At 54.2% G+C, this 16,811-nt stretch overlaps 6 protein-coding genes across 6 annotated transcripts; 2 read left to right on the forward strand and 4 right to left on the reverse strand.

Annotated features, from left to right (window-relative positions):
* Positions 1-44: 44 nt before the first annotated feature.
* Positions 45-3,348, reverse strand: QC763_405960 (uncharacterized protein). The gene is made up of 2 exons (XM_062912235.1): positions 2,502-3,348; positions 45-2,429 (listed from the first exon to the last, which is right to left on the reverse strand). The coding sequence occupies exons 1-2, from the start codon at positions 2,651-2,653 to the stop codon at positions 146-148; spliced, it is 2,436 nt and encodes an 811-aa protein (XP_062766172.1). The 5' UTR covers positions 2,654-3,348; the 3' UTR covers positions 45-145.
* Positions 3,083-6,259, forward strand: QC763_405950 (uncharacterized protein). The gene is made up of 3 exons (XM_062912234.1): positions 3,083-4,417; positions 4,471-5,998; positions 6,061-6,259. The coding sequence occupies exons 1-3, from the start codon at positions 4,133-4,135 to the stop codon at positions 6,150-6,152; spliced, it is 1,905 nt and encodes a 634-aa protein (XP_062766173.1). The 5' UTR covers positions 3,083-4,132; the 3' UTR covers positions 6,153-6,259.
* Positions 6,260-6,270: 11 nt separating this feature from the next.
* Positions 6,271-7,469, reverse strand: QC763_405940 (uncharacterized protein; the record flags this gene model as incomplete). Its single annotated transcript, XM_062912233.1, has 2 exons — positions 6,271-7,364; positions 7,421-7,469. 2 exons carry the CDS (start codon positions 7,467-7,469, stop codon positions 6,271-6,273), a joined length of 1,143 nt encoding a protein of 380 aa, XP_062766174.1.
* Positions 7,470-7,887: 418 nt separating this feature from the next.
* MMS2 (E2 ubiquitin-conjugating protein mms2) lies at positions 7,888-8,789 on the reverse strand (the record flags this gene model as incomplete). Its single annotated transcript, XM_062912232.1, has 4 exons — positions 8,485-8,789; positions 8,340-8,419; positions 8,022-8,269; positions 7,888-7,954 (listed from the first exon to the last, which is right to left on the reverse strand). The coding sequence occupies exons 1-4, from the start codon at positions 8,558-8,560 to the stop codon at positions 7,888-7,890; spliced, it is 471 nt and encodes a 156-aa protein (XP_062766175.1). The 5' UTR covers positions 8,561-8,789.
* An 89-nt stretch (positions 8,790-8,878) lies between these two features.
* On the forward strand, positions 8,879-14,892 carry MON2 (Endocytosis and vacuole integrity protein). Its single transcript, XM_062912231.1, has 7 exons — positions 8,879-9,126; positions 9,183-9,249; positions 9,319-9,699; positions 9,754-9,845; positions 9,893-12,373; positions 12,425-14,542; positions 14,624-14,892. Exons 1-6 carry the CDS (start codon positions 9,049-9,051, stop codon positions 14,501-14,503), a joined length of 5,178 nt encoding a protein of 1,725 aa, XP_062766176.1. The 5' UTR covers positions 8,879-9,048; the 3' UTR covers positions 14,504-14,542; positions 14,624-14,892.
* SLP2 (Synaptotagmin-like protein 2) lies at positions 14,576-16,319 on the reverse strand. Its single transcript, XM_062912230.1, has 2 exons — positions 15,684-16,319; positions 14,576-15,624 (listed from the first exon to the last, which is right to left on the reverse strand). Exons 1-2 carry the CDS (start codon positions 16,175-16,177, stop codon positions 14,931-14,933), a joined length of 1,188 nt encoding a protein of 395 aa, XP_062766177.1. The 5' UTR covers positions 16,178-16,319; the 3' UTR covers positions 14,576-14,930.
* Positions 16,320-16,811: the final 492 nt, after the last annotated feature.

Genomic DNA, 16,811 nt, shown 5'->3' on the forward strand with positions numbered 1-16,811 from the left:
GCGACAATGGCAAGGCACAGCCGCAATAGTGAACAGCAGATGATTCCAACATGAACAAGAGATCTTCAATATTTTTGTGTATCCAAAATCCACGCTATGCTAGATTCCACGATTTGTACAGAGATTTCCCGCCCCCCCTCCCCCGCTATCTTCTCTCCTTTCTCGCGATATCGGCCCAGCTTTGATGTGTTGGCATTGAAGGCACCTTGAACATCGAAGACCTGTGGCCCTCAAGATGCGCGTGCGCCGCCCGCGGCGATGAGAGAGCCGAACTGCTGGGGTGAGGGCTACCCATGCTCACGGTAGCAGCAATATTGGAGCTGGCAACACTGGCACTGTCCAGAATACTATTCCTCCTGGTACTAACACTCTCCCTCCGCACCATACCAGTGATACCAAGACCATACCTCATTTCTACTGTTTGGTCCTCTTCCGAGCCACCATGGTCAACATGCTCGTATGACTCTGCGGTGTGCGAGTTCTTTCTCTCCTGATTCAGGGCCGGAGTACCGATGGCTGGGGTTCCTGCAGCACTCGTCTCGGCGAGTGAATGCTTGGAGCTTTCGAGGCGACTGAAGACCGAACTGTTCATGCTGTATGTTGTGCTGTCTGTCGATGACGGGTCACGGTTGAGGATGGGGGTTCCGGCACGGATGGGTGTGGCAGGGTTGACAGGCTGGGGTAGACGAGAGCCGGAATTCCGAGAACGAAGGGTGTAGCCTGCAAGGTCTGGGTTCGGACTACCGGGAGTGGCCGCGCCAGGCAAAGGTGTGTTTGCGAGGCGATTCATCGAATCACGACGGGGTATCATGGTGGGATTGAGAGAATCTCGTCGGGGCAGTAGATGAGGAGACATTTCCTTTGGGACAGCGGCAGCTACCAAATGGGGAGATGCAGGCTTGGAAGAGACGGCGCCTGCGGCCGTCTGCGAGTAGGTGAGCTTGGATCCAGGGACAGCAGTTGGTGCTGCAAGCTTTGTCTGCGTTTTAACCGGAGGCGACAAAGGTGCTGCAGGATCATTGGGAATGGGATGTGTACGTGGTCGCATTCGCATCATGAGGCCACCGTGAGCTGGATCTGAGGCAGGTCGGGGGAGGGTTGGTTGCGGTTGGCGTTTGTACGTTTGCTGGAATTCTGCAAGTTGTGCTGTGAGGCGCTTGCATTCACTTTGTTCCTTCTTGAGAAGATCCTGGAGCCGGGCAACGTTCTCGGCCTGGGCGTTTCGCTCTTTCAGAATCCGGGACTCGTAGGTATCGTCCTTGGCCTCCAGAACCTCCAAGCGCTTGGCCATATTCATGTGATCAGCTTTCAGGCGATCGCGTTCGTCAACAAGAGCCCTGATCTTGGTGTTGATCCGATCAGTCACAAAGCGGGCACTCTTCTTGCAGCAATGCGAATGGTAGACTTGTTCCACGCCGCCCAGGTCAATAAGTTCAGCATCCACCTGGAAAATGGATGGTCGGCGTTCGGCATCGAGATGGAGCATTTGTGACACCAAGTGCAGAGTGTGCTTTGGTGCAAAGGTGAAGGCGTTGACATCTTGGACCTCCTGAGTCGCCAGAGCCAAACGTTCCAGTCTGGGAAGGTAGGCGTTGATCTTGTCATCGCGACCTCGAAGCGTTAGATCAGCAATAATTTCGTCAAAATCAGCCAGGTCCCCTCCATGGATAACGGTGGCGATGTTCAGCAAGACAAGGCCGAGCGAGTAAACTTCAGCCGCCTGCATGGACCAGTCGCACTGCACTTGGTTGAGTTCAGGGGCTCTCCATTTTGGGGTTCCGGCAGGTCCTCGCGTCATTGTGTGATCTCGTTCGCCCACATCTTTTGCGATACCAAAGTCGGCGATGTAGACACGTCCGGGGTTCAACAGGATGTTGGAAGGTTTTAGGTCGAGGTGGCGGATCTTTTCCTGGTGGCAGTATGCGACGGCTCGCGCAACGCATCCCATCGCTTGTTGTAGGTATTTCAGAGGGCATGTTCCTGTGTTTGGCTGGCTTCTCTTATCCACCGCGCTCAAATTATGTAGGTCAAGGGTATGCAGGCGTTTGATGATATCTTCGCGGTCGCCTTCGCCCGACTTGAGATGGTCAATGTCGTTGAACAGGCAATCCAGGTTGCACACGGCGACGGGCCAGAGTAGCAGGTAGAGATTGCTAGAAATGCAGTAGGTGCCAACCAGCTTGACGATGTGATCATGGTCCAGCTTTTCCATCACACTGGCCTCCTCCCGCAGCAGTGATATTGGGAAGCGCCGATGTGGCGGCCTCACTTGTTTCCTCGCCAGGCATATCGTGCGACCGTTGTTGGCGTAGACGACCTTTTGCACCACTCCAAAGCTCCCGGTTCCCAGCGGCGTATCGTTGGCGAGTTTGAATCGAGTGTGTAGTCTCTTGGCTTCGGCATGGTCGTCCAAAGGTGTGTGTTTGCCACTGTTGGCTTGATATTAGTGATGCCTGGCGCAAGTGGTACCAAGGGCGGTAGGGATATGACTGCTGCCTTACATTCCAGACCAATGTGTATGTGTTCTCTCCCACTCGTTGAGAATCTGTCGTTCGCATGCTTCTAGCTCGGCCCAGGCGTCGCGGGAAAGGCGCTGTATACTCGAGTGGGTGGTGGGCATCACCGTTTGCCAGCCATTGCCAGAATCACCCATGCTTGTTAATGGTTCTGACAGCGGCAAACAGCGGAGACGGTGGAGAGAACGGATGAACTGGTGGGTTTCGACGGTAGACAAACTGGTTATATAGCGTATCTCAAACAAGCAGAGACACCATGACGAGGTTCAAGAAATACAAGGCAGAGGAGAGGACTGTTGATAGGAGAATTCAGGCCAGAACTTGTAACAGGAGAAATCGCCAAAAAGAGCCGGCCGGTGTCCCTCTGGCGCTGCTGCAGGTGAGGGCGGTGGAAGAAACGTTTTTGGTGCCGAGCACTGCCCCTGCAAACTCTACTGGGGAGCGGCGGAGCAAGCGGGGGGGGTGGAGCCAATGAAGATCCGATTCGACATGGATGCCATTGGCCAATTTGTCTTGGAGTCCGTAGGGCTGGGTCAACCTTTTTTCTGCCATCGTTTCTTTTGGGATTATCTCCAATCTGAAAAGATGCAAACAAGCTTTTCGTTGATCATGGTTTTTCCTTCCTCCCGACACTGAGTTCGAAGGATGAGCCGGGCATAGACTGACGACCCCCATGGCTCCTAGCTCACCTCAGGCATAAGGTATCGTGAGGGAGGGGTTTGGTGACATTGACGTCGGGAACATGGACTGTTGTCAATTTGGGGGTTCTCATTTAAGAGAAGTCTTCTAATGAAATGACAGGGCAAAGGAACAACATCGCCGGGAGGATGAGGGCATTCATAACCAGCTGGTAACCATTAAGAAAGTTCACCAAGACGGGCATGGCCTTAGTCCCCCGCTTGGGACGACTAGCTCCCACTGACTGCTGGGTTAGCTCAGTATCTTAGACTAACATCGGTTCCAGTTGAGATTACCCAAAATTGCTAAGAGATGTTAGTCGGCCACGAGCTCACTTGACGTTGAGTAATCACCAAATGCTCTTTGCGACTTCAGCTCAGTGAGGACAGCATAGGACTCTTGTCCGTTTGTCATCCTTGGACTATGTCATCTCAGTCGCCGATAACACATACTGTCGCACTGGCATTACTCAGCACGTCCGGCAGCGAGGCTTGATGGACACAGAGAAAGGTCCATGCCACCGAAGCAACTCATATACTAAGCACCCCTGGCCCGAACCCCAACAACTGCAAAGAGACCCTTGTAAGGACACCGCCGGCTGACCCAACGCCCACTTCCGATCGTTGGGACGAGATTGTCGCCAGCTCTTGACCTGGACAGAGCTGTTGCCTCTTTTAGCATTGTGGTTTTGGAAGGGCGGTACTACGAATTTTCAGGGAACTGATCACTTCCCCGAGGCTGGTTTTAACCTGTTCTGCGACAACGCAGTGAATATCTCACATATTGAACACCACTTATAAGTCACCAGGCAGCAAAGAAACTTCTCGTTACACCGTGTGTCAAGGCTACACGTCTACGGACAACTGGTCCCAAGACAGCTGGGGTCCTGGACACAGACGTTTATTGTGTCCTGATGCGCCGAGGACACGGCCGAACATATGTCTGAGACGGCTACCGAGGAAGACGAAGAGGTCCACCCAATGCGTTACTCGCAAGGCGACCTCGCCATCCTCAGCGCCGAGGTCTACAACCCGGGCTTTTCCTGCAACACATCTACCAAGTCACAAGTGTCAAAGAAGGGACGCCCTGCGGCATCAAATTCGGATACCGGTCCGAGGAAACGTGCAAAGACCCAGGCAACCGAGACCGAGAATGAACCAGAAGAAAAGAAGCGGTCAAGAGGGCGACCGCGCCTGGACGTGAAGGATGTGTCACCCAAAGACGTGAGTGCGACGGTTATGCTTCAGACTGATAGCTGGTTTTGACATTGGGACAGCGCCGAAGAACACAGGTGCGCCTCGCTCAGCGGGCCTATCGCAACCGAAAGGAAGAGGCTATTCAGACTCTCGAAAAGCAAGTCCAGGAGCTCAAGGAGAAGAACCAGGAGATGAACAATGCCTTTCTACGGCTGTCCGATTTCGCAACGAGTATGGGCTTCTTGGAGCAGTTACCAGAACTTGGACACCAGCTGCGCCTGACAACCGAGAGATTCCTGTCGCTGACCAAGAGTAATACTGGTCAAGAAGGGAACAGCGGCCAACAGGCTTCTACTTCTAGTGACGGCTCGTCATCCCGGGACAGGTTGGAAAGCGCACCAGCCGACCCCCAGATCCCATCAACAGTCGCCGATAAGCCACCACAACAACAAACACAACTGTATGGGGGGCTCATGGTCAGCCATGAATCGGCTAGCCAGCCGACCAGCATTGTGTCCGCTCTCCCCCATGACTTTGGACAGTCCATGTCGTCAACGGCTCTTGGCTACGAAATTGTCACGCACCCAACCCTCACCAACGCTAGCTTTCCGTTCCAGACAACTCCAGACTTGACCTTCCTAGACCAGTTCACCACACCAGGTCTCCACAGCTCTCTCCCAGCGCCCCGGTCTTACGCCCCTCACGAGATCACATTCGGCCGAAGACTCCAACGATTCGCCATCGAGAAAGCTCTCGTCCTCATCTCCATGCCGGACCCCCCCGAGAACCGGATCACCCGTGTCTTTGGCTTTTGTCTCCTCTTCGAAACACCCGACCTCATCAAGCGCCGTCTCGCCAGACAAGTAGCCCGCAACGCGCAAGACACCCTTCACAACTGGCAGTTTCCCTTTCACCACCTCGGCGGCGCCGGTACACACTACGATGTCACCACGGGAATTACCTCGCAGCGAATCGGCAACCAGGGCACAAGCGATGTTCTCAAACCAGCCAACACATCCGGCTTCGCGACCGGTCCATTCAGCCCAGAAGTGAACCGGATACGAGACAATGCCTTGGATAAAAACATGCGGATAGAAACCCCTGGATTCGGAGGGGACTTGCTCGACCCGGATGAGGTGGAGATTTATCTCCAGGAAAGGGGCGTTATTATTCCTGCCGGGACAGACTTCATCACGGCAGAGGTTGACCCAACAGCATTTGACACCCCAGAGTCGGGGAAGTATCCGTTCAAGAGTGCGCCGGGTGCACACCCGGAGTTTTCGTCACTTTCGAGTCCTTTAACGGCAGGGCGTGCTTCCCGACCGCCGATGCCGAGTAGTAATACCTTTGGAGATCAGTCGCGAGAGTCAGGCTGGGGGAATCACATGACTAGCGGGGGAAACGTCAAGATTGATTCGCTGGGAAGCTTCTCACAGGCCCGTTCATACACAATGGGCGTGCCGTCAACATCTCATGATGCTGAGTTGAGAAATTTGTTTGCTTTTTCGGGGGGTATGGAGAGCAATGGTGGTTTTGGGGAGAGGTCACAGCACCAACAGTCACCGCCGAGACAGAGGGTAACGGTTGATGTTCATCAGTTTATTAAGGGTAAGTTCTGATGGGATGTTTTGCTTATGAAATCGTTTGTGTGCTGATATTCTGCATCATAGGAATGGTAAGCAATGCCACCTGTTTAGGTCGAACACCTGGGTTCAGGCAGGAGCACATAAATGCAGCGTTTTGGCTGGCAGTGCAGAGTTAGTTGATAAGCATGTTTGTATCATAGTATGGAACAGGCAACCATGAACCCATGGTATATCTTCTGTTGTTATATACAACAATGAGGCAATCCAATTTGTCCTCTTCAGATTTGTTTTCCCTCACTTCTTCTGGTCTTCTACTACCACATCTTCCGGCAGCGGAGCCCTATCACTCCCCTCCGCAAACCTCCCCTTCCTCACCCCCTCCAAATACCTCTTCTTACTAACCGGCAACCCCCTCTTCTTCCTCTCCTCCTCATGATAATACCTCCCCGCCTCCCTCCCCTTCTTATTCCTCCTCCAGCTCGTCCTCATCTTGAACACCTCCTCCTCCGTCACCTCCCCCCTCTCCACCCGCTCCCTATCCTCCTTTTTCATCTGCTCCTCCTCCACCCGTTCAATCTCCAAAAACGCCTCCGCCCTAGCAATCATATCCTCCCTCTCCCTATTCAACTCCCTCCCCAACCAGCCAACAACCTCATCCAACTCCCTCACATACCCCCCCGACCCGCCCGCCTTCCCCAACGGAAGCAGCTGGTGCATCTTCCCATCCCACTCATCCTCCAACTCAGCCCTCAACCTCCGCTCATCATCCTCCCGGTAAAGCTCAGACAACGCAATGGTATTAACAGCCCTGTTCCTATTCTTGATCCTCACAATCCTCTCGATAACCCTAGATTGCGGTTTCTGCATCCTAAGAAACGGCACCGTCCCCGCGGCGTCCAACCGTGGCGGTTTCCGTATCCCGTTTGGAATTTGCTCTATCGGTCGTGGTAACGGACGGGCAGGGTTGGGGATGTATCTAGGTGGCTCCCCCTCTTTCGACACCTTCACCACGACTGGAACCGTCCCCGGGATCGGCGTATTACTCGGCTCCAGATCAAGGAGACGTTCCCTCCTGTCACGGAGGGATTCCACCCGTTTTTTGTTTTCTCTCAGAAAGTCCACAATTTGGGTATACGGGGAAGACAAAGGGTCGGCAGCGGAGGAGAGCAGAGTCAGGGCGTTGTACCCGTTTTTAAGGGCCGAGGTGATCAGCCGGGGGGAGACATCGTGCTTGTTACGTCTGAAAGCGTTGCGGATTATGGTCTTTATCGGGGGAGGTGTGGGCTTGGTTGGTTTCGCTGGGGGGATGTACAGCGACGGGTCGTCAGTGATGGAGGGGAGGGGGACGAGGGAGGCGGTGCGGAGGAGGGCTTTGTAGAGGGCGAGGCCTGTCGATTGTCAGTAATTATCTGGTCGAGGGGCATGGGAAGAAAAGAGGACAGACATGCTATCCTATGCCGCGACGAGCGGGCGGGTTGAAAAAACAACGGCATTCATGTATCCATCGCCGCCAAGGTTGGCGATCACCGTTTGATGCGACTTTGAGAAATGGCAGCCTCGGAACTTTTTTGGAGAGAGCTCAAAGCGTCAAAATTACTTGGCGCACGCGCGTGGCACCGCGCAGGGATCCGCGCGGTCACGTGTGCCCATTAAACACCTGGGACGTCATCGCACTGAGCCTTGAATGGAGTGAAGAGATCCAAAGGGATTGTCATTTTGAAGTGTTCGTATTTGCTTTCTCATTGTGTCCGGCCATCCCATCACATCAACGCCTACAAGACCTTTCCGTTCGCTAATCAAACCCCCAGCCGACGCCCTCCTGGATCCCGCTGCGTTTGCCCATTCCCTCGGGAACAATCTAGAAGTCGCTCTAAAAAACGTCTGTGCCATGCCATGTTGCGCCTCTTTCACCTATTTGTAGACGGCATACTTGGAGCCCTCAGGGGGCTGGGGAAGCTTCTTATGTTCGTCCATATATCTGCGAAAGACGGAGGTCAGCAACATGTTGTCCCAGTCTCTCGTCCCATGTCCACATATCTACTCACTTCCTGATCGCAATAAGAGCAGCCTCCAAACTCAAAGGGTCTTCCTTGGGCCTTGGGTTCTTGGCCAACTCGGTAGCAATGCGGGTCCAGTCGCGGAGAATAGCCACGGCGTTGGGGTCGACCTTGCCGTCTGTTGGGCTGACACCGGGCAGGTTGATCTGGCTGACGAAGTGGATGACGGGTGGCTCCTTGGGGTAGTTTGGGCCGCACTCCATCTTAAGTTCGTAGATGCGGTTCTCGTGGTGTCCCTGTGGGTGGTCCGTCAGCTTGCCATGATGCGATGGCGGGGTGGGACAGCTTGTCGCAGGGCAAACATACATGAGGAGGGCCCCAGATGGTACCTCTCCAATGGGTCATGAAGATATCTTCGGGGTCTTCAAGGCCATATGAGCAAGCACCTGCAGAAGACATCTGGGTTAGTTACTGCTTGAACTCTTCAGTCAACCGCATAGCTTGGACCTACCCGCGCCCATGCCCTTCTCGCCCTTCTCCAGCTCGGCGAGGAGCTTAAAGTTCCTGGGAACTTGAGCTACCGCCATGGTGGTGTGTGTGGTTATTTGCCGGTGCCAATGTGTGTGTGCAGAGGAGGAGCGAGCAATGCTTCCCAAGTTCGTTTGTCGGATTGGGCGCGGGGGGTTCAAAGACAGACCGATGGCGGGAAGCCTGGACCACCAGCGCTATGCGGGACTGCGGGGACTTCCAGGTTGCCAAGGCGTCCTGCCAAAATGGTGGGGTTCGAACACCTGCAGCTCAAAGGCGGTGAGTCTTAGCAGCCTGCTTAGTCAGGCCAGCTCCTGTCTTGGCATGTCCCTTGCACCTCCACCGTTGGAGATGGCTGGTTGGCTGTCCATTCCTCTGGCTGCTATGAGTGGGCATTGGACAGTGGACAACGAATGCATCTCACATCAAAGACGACCCGAAGACCACCGCCAGGAATTCCCCACGGTTAACCCTGGACTGTCAACATATACCGTCGTTTTTCTGCCTATGAAGCCTTGAAAATCCCTTGTCTTTACGAAATGCCATCATGACATCCCAGCTATTGGCGTCAGAGCTCGCCAATCTCATCCAGGAGAGCAAGCGCAAACACAATGACTTGCGCCAGGTATGCGCTCTGCTCAATGTCCTTATTGACGCACATGGCGCTTACACCGTCACAAGGCCGCCGAAAAATCACTTGAAGAACTCAAGAGTATAAGAGCTGGCTCTGAAGCTCAAATATCGGATGGTGTGTTAACATCCTGTCCCCACATTGGGCATTGTTCATGTTGATGGCGCCAGACTTACACGATACCAGAACTCACTCAACGGCCAAACTTTGTCAACCCCTTCATCATTGCTTGCGGGACCAAAAATGTCAAGTTCACCGGCATTGCGATCGTTTGTTTACAGCGCCTCATCGTTTCAAGAGCCTTACCAAGATCTAGATTGAGCCAGGTGCTGGAAGCCTTGCAACAGGCCACGTCAGCCGGCCTCGACGTCCAACTCAAGATTCTCCAGGCCCTGCCCTCATTATTATCCAATTATGCCGCCGATGTGAAGGGGGAACTTCTCGTCACGGCACTTAATGTTTGCTTTATCCTACAGTCGAGCAAGAATGCAATTGTCAACAACACATCTGCAGCCACCCTGCAACAGCTGGTCGTTTCCGTCTTTGACAAGGTAGTAGCCGAGGATAGTCAGTATTTCATTTGCAATCATCAACTCGAGTGAAAACTAATATGTCATCCAGAAAACGGTCAGGACTCACAAATTGTGGGCGAGGTGCCGCTTCAAGATGGCACGACCCTTCCTCTTCGCGCTGCGGCCATGGATGCCTGGAGGGTATGTTATTCTCTCGACTCGTTCTTCGTATGCTGCTGACGTACCAGGTGTTTAATGATATCTGTCTCCTAACCGAAGGCCAGCGACCCGAGTACCTTCGCTTCTCTGGCCTGCCACAGACCTTCGGTCTGGAGCTGATTGAGTCTGTGCTCACCAACCATGCCGCCATCTTCACCTCACATCCAGAACAGGCCGATATCTTACGAGCCCGAGTGATGCCCTTTATCATCAGCGCACTTCGGGGCCGACCAAATTTCGCTACCAGCGTGCGTCTTGTGAGAATATTGTACACCCTGCTACGTCGGCATCTGTCCATCCTCCCAGAGGAGAGTGGTGACGCTCTTGAAATTTTGACCCATCTCTTGGACATGGACACAGCGCTGTGGAAGCGATCACTGTGCATGGAGGTATTCAGAGGTGTCTTTGCCGACCACGCTCTTCTGAGGCGTATCTTTGGCATGTTTGATGCCCAAGAGGGAGGCAAGAAGATTCTGAGGAACCTAACAGCCACGTTCGTGCGTGTGAGCACAGAGAAGCCCACTGCTATTGGACTCGGACACCAGTCGACCATCCCAGTTGCCAACCCCTATGGCGGCTCAGCTGCTTCAGCCGATCAAGCAATGTTGGAAGCTAGTGGCGCTGGCATCATTACAAGCTCGGTAGGTTCCGATGGCCACAACACTGGTATCAGTACTCAGTGGAGCACCATGCGGGTTCCATGCATCGATCAGCTCGACAAGACGGACCCCCCAGGCATTCCGGAGTCGTACATTTACAGCCTGACACTGGCATGTATCACCTCACTATCCGAAGGCCTTGCCAAGTTCATCCTCCCCCTCACTGTCCCCAGCGACGGGAGGAAGAAACGAGGCACCAAAACAGACATAGGCCGAGACTCCCCTGCGCCGTCAACTGACGAAAAGCTCGACCCAGGAGATAAGAGCTCGCTGGAGCGGTCTTCTTCGTTCAAGCGCAACCCTGTTCCGGTCAACCCCCTTACGCTGGAGAACCACCCACTCTATTCCGAAGTCAAGATATGTGCCGCCTTTATTGACGAGTGTTGGCCAGCCATTCTTGCAACATGCTCGACCTTCCTGTATGCCGCGCTTGACTCGGAGTACTACCATGGTCTTGTCCGGTCATTTCAAAAGTTTACACATGTGGCTGGCCTCCTGCAGCTCACTACCCCACGGGATGCCTTTCTTACCACACTGGGCAAGGCAGCTGTGCCACCGAATGTTCTCACAGCATGCCTTAATGCTGGCGCCCCTCGGAACCCAGTCACCCCTTCTGAGCCTACCAACGGCATCTTCGGCAATGCACGTGGCCTTCTTAGTGTCGAGAGTCTCGTGTCGCCGACTGTGGAGAAGCAGCGACAGGTTTCTGTTGATCCTAGTGCCGGCACGCTAAACACACGGAACATGCTATGTTTGAGAGCATTGCTAAATCTCGGGATAGCACTTGGTCCAACACTTTCGGCATCTTGGAACATCATCCTAGAAACACTCCAGCAAGCCGACTTTGTGTTGTTTTGCTCCGGTAAGGCTGCAGGCAGAACACCTCTGGCGGCCAAGGGTCCTGATCACCAAGCCGAGCAAGAGGCTAGCACTCTCCTTACCAATTTCAGCACTGAAATCCGTGCGGTTGAAACGGCCGCCTCACGGTTGTTTGAGAGTACCATCGATTTCCCCAATCCCGCCTTCGTCGAGGTGGTCGGGGCTGTCTGCAGCCTGTTGGAAAAGCATGGTGAAGCCCCCTCGGCACCAGGGAGCAGGCCGCAATCACCGCCATCTGGCGGTGGACTCAAAACACCATCGGTCCCGCACAAGCGCCAACTAAGTGTTTCAACTCCGGCCCTGACTGGCCCCAATCAAGAGGATCAATTTGCCCTGGCTAAGCTGGGTGATCTCGCCTCTATCAATATTGAGAGGCTACTTATATACGATCCTGAAGTCTCCGGCTGGGCACCACTGATCTCTGAGCTCATCACTGCGTTGAGTTCAACCTTGAACACAGCACCAGTCAGAGCACGGGCAGCAGAGACGCTGGTTCGGATTCTGTTGGAAGCTGCCGCTGCCGTGTCATCTCAGCCCGAAGAGCCCCGTGGGGACATACAGCAACGACTGCTGGAGGCATTCCGTGACTCCCTCCTCCCTCTGCAAACCCCTAACCGAGAAGTGTCTGTCACCAGCCATGTCGTCGACGTCGACATTCACAAGATCATCCTCGAAGGTCTCAAGAGCCTTCTCGAAAACTGCGGAGAGTCCTTGGTTCGGGGCTGGGAAATCACGTTCCAGATTATCGATACCATCTTCGTTGACAAAACGTTTACCCCCGAGAAGCAGGAGGCTGACAAGCGGTCCGTCCTTCTCACCCGCTCTGTCAAACTGATTCGTCCCTCTTTTGCCTCGTTGCAGTTGATCTGCTCGGACTTTCTGCCTTCTCTCCCTAATGCCTGCTTTCTTAACCTCGTCGATACCCTGTACAAATTCTGCACTCAGGATGATGAACTTAATGTGGCCTTGACGGTATGTATGCCTACGTCTCTTGACCCGAACGCAGTAACTGACGAGTAGCAGACTGTGACTTTTTTCTGGGCCATCTCGGACTTTCTTTCTGGTAAAGGCAGATCCATGTCCATCACCGAAGACATGATTGGGGAGTCTGGCGACGAAGCACTCACCAAGCTGGCAGCAGACTCCTCCCACAACGGATCAGGGGCAGCCTTGTGGATGTTGCTTCTCCTGCGACTCACCTCCGTTGCGACAGATCAGAGACTGGAGCTGCGAAACAGCGCCATCCAGACTCTTATGCGCATCATGTCGGCTTACGGCGATAGTCTAAGCCCGGAAGCTTGGTCCATCTGCATGAAGTCTGTCATCTTCCGGCTCATGGCTTCAATAGAAAAAGAGCTCCAGGTTCTTTCTGGAGTCTCAGCAAAAGACAAGAGTCAAGAGGAGTGGAAAGACACGGCCATTGTGGTTGTGCAGGGTGTTTCAAGCCTGTTCGCCTCATATCTCACTGTATTGACGGCTCACAACAGTTTCATCAAGATTTGGGAAGACCTTTTGGATCATTTCCGGATCCTGCTGGATCTGAACGTGTTGGACATCAACGCTGCCACATACAGTGCCGTCCGGGACATTCTTCACAGGTGCGCAGAGCAAGACAGACCTCGCGTGGGCAAAGAAAGCCTCGACCTTGCCTGGGATCTATGGTCTCGAGGAATTCCAGTTCCCAAAGATGGCAAGGACGACAAATCTTCGGACAATCAGAAATGCCTGTTGGTGTGGGTAGAGGCATTGCTGGAGCTTTACGGCCTCATCCAGAAGGACTTTAGTGTCGAAAGAGTCCGCCGCATGCTCACTCTGCTCCGCAATGCCATGCAACATGCCACCCCAGGAGCCTACGCCAGCGACGTCGAGTATGTCACCCCATTGCAGGGCAAGATTCTGGAAGTGTTCCGCATGGTTCGCACGGACCTGAGCGGCGTCCCGTCTGCTATGATCACCCAGGTTGCCGAGTTTGTGTCTCTGGCATTTGCCCAGGAAGACGCTGCCAAGGCGGCGGCAGAGAAGCGCACATATGTCGCCATGTCTAAGGAAAGCATGTCTATCCTACAGGCACTCATCATCAAGAACTCTTCTGGACGGGATATCTACGAGACCGAGGCCTTCGCCACTGCCATGTCTGCGCTGGCGAAGCCCGTGGTCCTAAAGTATTCGTTCAAAACCATCACTAGATCCAACCCACCATGGAAGGAGGCTACCAAAACCTCACTTGCAGTTCTGGAAGCTTGCCTTCCATACATCCGCACTGCTGACCTCCCTCGCCCCATCATACAACACATCTGGGAGACCATCATCTCCATCGCCAACGGCATCATCAGCGCCGACTACCCCGACGCCCCTCCCGGCACCGACATCCTCGCCGACCAAACCTTTGACATTTCCTCCTTCCGCAAACTCCGCGAGCTCATCATCCCCGCCCTCGGCGCAGAAGTCATCCTCGACGCCACACGCAAGTCCTACGCGGAAGGTCTCTTCAGGACATCCATCATCCACGCCCCCGCTCCCGCCGAGGCCTCCATCATCTACGGCAACAGCAACGAAGGCCTGACCACGCTCTACAGGTCCCGCCCAGGCCGCACCATTGACCCCCCGCCAACAAAACGGACCCTCATGGCGGAGGTTTGTTTGGATGAGTTGTTCTCCCTAGTGGAACAACACGACGAAACTTCCCCGCCAGAGATCAGCACCGAACCCCCCACCTTTCCATCTTCTGACACCGCCTCACCGGAAACATCCCACGATTTATCCGTCCGACTCTCCCAGACCGTCTCGCCCTATCTCATCTTGAGGTGCGCGCTAAGCATAAGGGCTTACATAGCCGACCAGCCCCTCCGGGGGCGCATGCCGCAGCCCCTGTCGCAGAGAAAGGAACTTGGTCGTATCCTCCGGGCGTTGGTCGACCTCAAGTCTGAGCCGGACGCGATTCCCGACACCCCCAACGTGGACTCAGAGACGAGGAAACATTTGCTGAGGTTGTACCCCCTTTTGGTGAGCGCCATTCAAGTTGCCGGTACGGCAGGTGATGAAAAGGTTTTGAAGCTAGTCAGAGAGGCGCTGGATGTTGTTGGTGGAGAGCTGGGTGTCTAATTCTTTTTCTCTTTCTAGTTGGCAAATGTAGACAAAATGGTAATTCTCACTTTTCTCATCGTTTCTTGTGATTCATGATTCTCTATTTTTGTCTCTTCCTACACCTCTAATACTGAGTAGAAAGTTGTGCGTCCTTACTTTGTACAACTAAACAAAACGTCAACCCTATCATACCATCATTTCACCATGCCTTTTTTTCGCTGTGGAAAACCAACCCATCCTATCCGCTTCGATGTGGCCCATCACCGCCTACAAGAAACAATTAAGCCCCATACTCATACACCAGTGCCCTCAACGTTGCCCTCAACCTAGCCGCCTCCTCCTTGGGATCCTTGGGGGGCGGCTGCTCCAGAAATTTCTTCACCTCTTGCATCAACTTCTTATCCGCATTCAGTTCCTTAAACTTCCCCTTCTTGCCATGGCCATCCTAGGCCTTAACCTCCTGCTGCTCCTGCAACAACTTCCTCGCCTGCGCCGCCTCCAACCCCTTCTGCTGCCCCTCACTAACCTTCCCATACACCCCCATGGCAGTAGCAATCATGCCCCCCAAATCCCCCACATTCCCCGGCACCACCACCGCGGTCCCCTCCTTGGCCAGCTTCCCAAACGCATCCACATACTTCTCCGCCACACTCAAACTAACCGCATTCTGCGCCGCCCCTTGTCCGTCCTGAATCGCCTTGGCCACCGCCTCAATACCTGCGGCCGTGGCCTTTGCCCTCAGCAAGATCGCCTCAGCCTCACCCATAGCCTTGTTGATCTTCTCCGCCTTGAGAGCCTCCGACGCAAGAATAGCAGATTGTTTCTGACCCTCGGCAATGTTGATAGCCGATTGCCTCTGACCTTCGGAATCAAGAATTTCGGCGCGCTTGGAACGCTCGGCGGTCACCTGGCGGTGCATGGCTTCCACGACGGGCTTAGGGGCGTGGATGTCGCGGATTTCGTAGCGGAGGCAGGTGACGCCCCAGGCTTGGGCAGCCTCGTTAATGGCGGCCGTGATGTTGATGTTGAGGGCGGCGCGCTCCTTGAGGACGTGGTCGAGGGTGAGCTGGCCGATTTCGGAACGCATTGTTGTTTGGGCTAGTTGGGAGATCGCGTACTCGGCGTCTTCTACTCCATAGCTTTTGGGGGAGGGGGGTTAGTGATGAGAGTAAAAAGGAGGGAGGGGAGGGGGACATACCTGGCCTTGTATGCGTCAAAGACTCTGGTGTACAAGACACCGTCGAGCTCGAGGGTGACATTGTCGGCTGTGATGGCGGATTGGGAGGGGATCTCGATGGCGACTTCCTTGAGGGACTTGACGTAGGCGATCCGATCGATAAACGGTATCAGGATTGCCAGGCCGGGTTGAAGGATTCTATTGAACTTGCCCATGCGCTCGACGATCCAGGCGGTTTGCTGGGGGACGAAGCGGATGATTGTGTTCATTGGGAGGGAAGCTCGCTGCTGGAAGTATGTTGGGGGAAAGCCGCCGCCGAGGCCGCTGCTCGCTGGGAGGCGGCTTGGAGATGTGTTTCGGAGGGCATTTCGGGGGCTTGCCGAGAGTGGTCGGGACTGGTGCTGGGAGCTGAGAACTGGTGATGAGGAGTGTACGAGCGCTTGGCGAGCGATGAGGGGGAGAGCTCGTGGGACTGTTGGGGCCGCGAGGGCACGGCGTGCTAGTGTGAGTGACATGTTTACGGTGTGCCCGATCTAATTACATATGCTGGTGGATAACAAAGAGAAAAAGAGAGAACTGATGATCTGGTGTTCGTCTGCTTCGGTGGATGGAGTTGGGAACTGGTGGGACGTGAGAGAAGCTCCAGAAGATGCGAATGGCAAGACGTCAGTCGCTTGCTGTCATTGGTCACAAGGGAGCTGCATCCTGGTTACTTTGGTGGGGTCGCTTTTCGGGCGGCAAGCACAGACCATGTTGCGATAATCAGGCCGGCAGGGGTCGCCAGCCTCAAGATCTTATCTCAATTGAACAAAATAGGTACACAAATCCATCAGCTGATGGTTGTTGGATGTTTCCAGGCCTGCCAGGCGATAAACGACTGGAATACTGCGAGCATGAGACTGAGCACCCCGACGACTGCCGGGATTATCAACGCCAATCCAGCCACCAAGAAAACGTTCCTCTCTGTCGTCTGCCACTTGATCCATTTCTCAAACTTGGTTCAAGGAGGTCGATTACGAACCAGATCATGCAGAAGGGTAAGCCTGTCGCCCCAATAGCTGTACACGAAGTCCTCGGTGCCATCCTTGAGCATTTTGTAGCCTTCGTGAATTGCACCTGAAGGATCAAAATCCTTTTTTCTTGACAAGC

The sequence above is a fragment of the Podospora pseudopauciseta genome, chromosome 4 (assembly GCF_035222475.1).
Source record: "Podospora pseudopauciseta strain CBS 411.78 chromosome 4, whole genome shotgun sequence".
In the NCBI taxonomy this organism is placed as follows: Eukaryota; Fungi; Ascomycota; class Sordariomycetes; order Sordariales; family Podosporaceae; genus Podospora; species Podospora pseudopauciseta.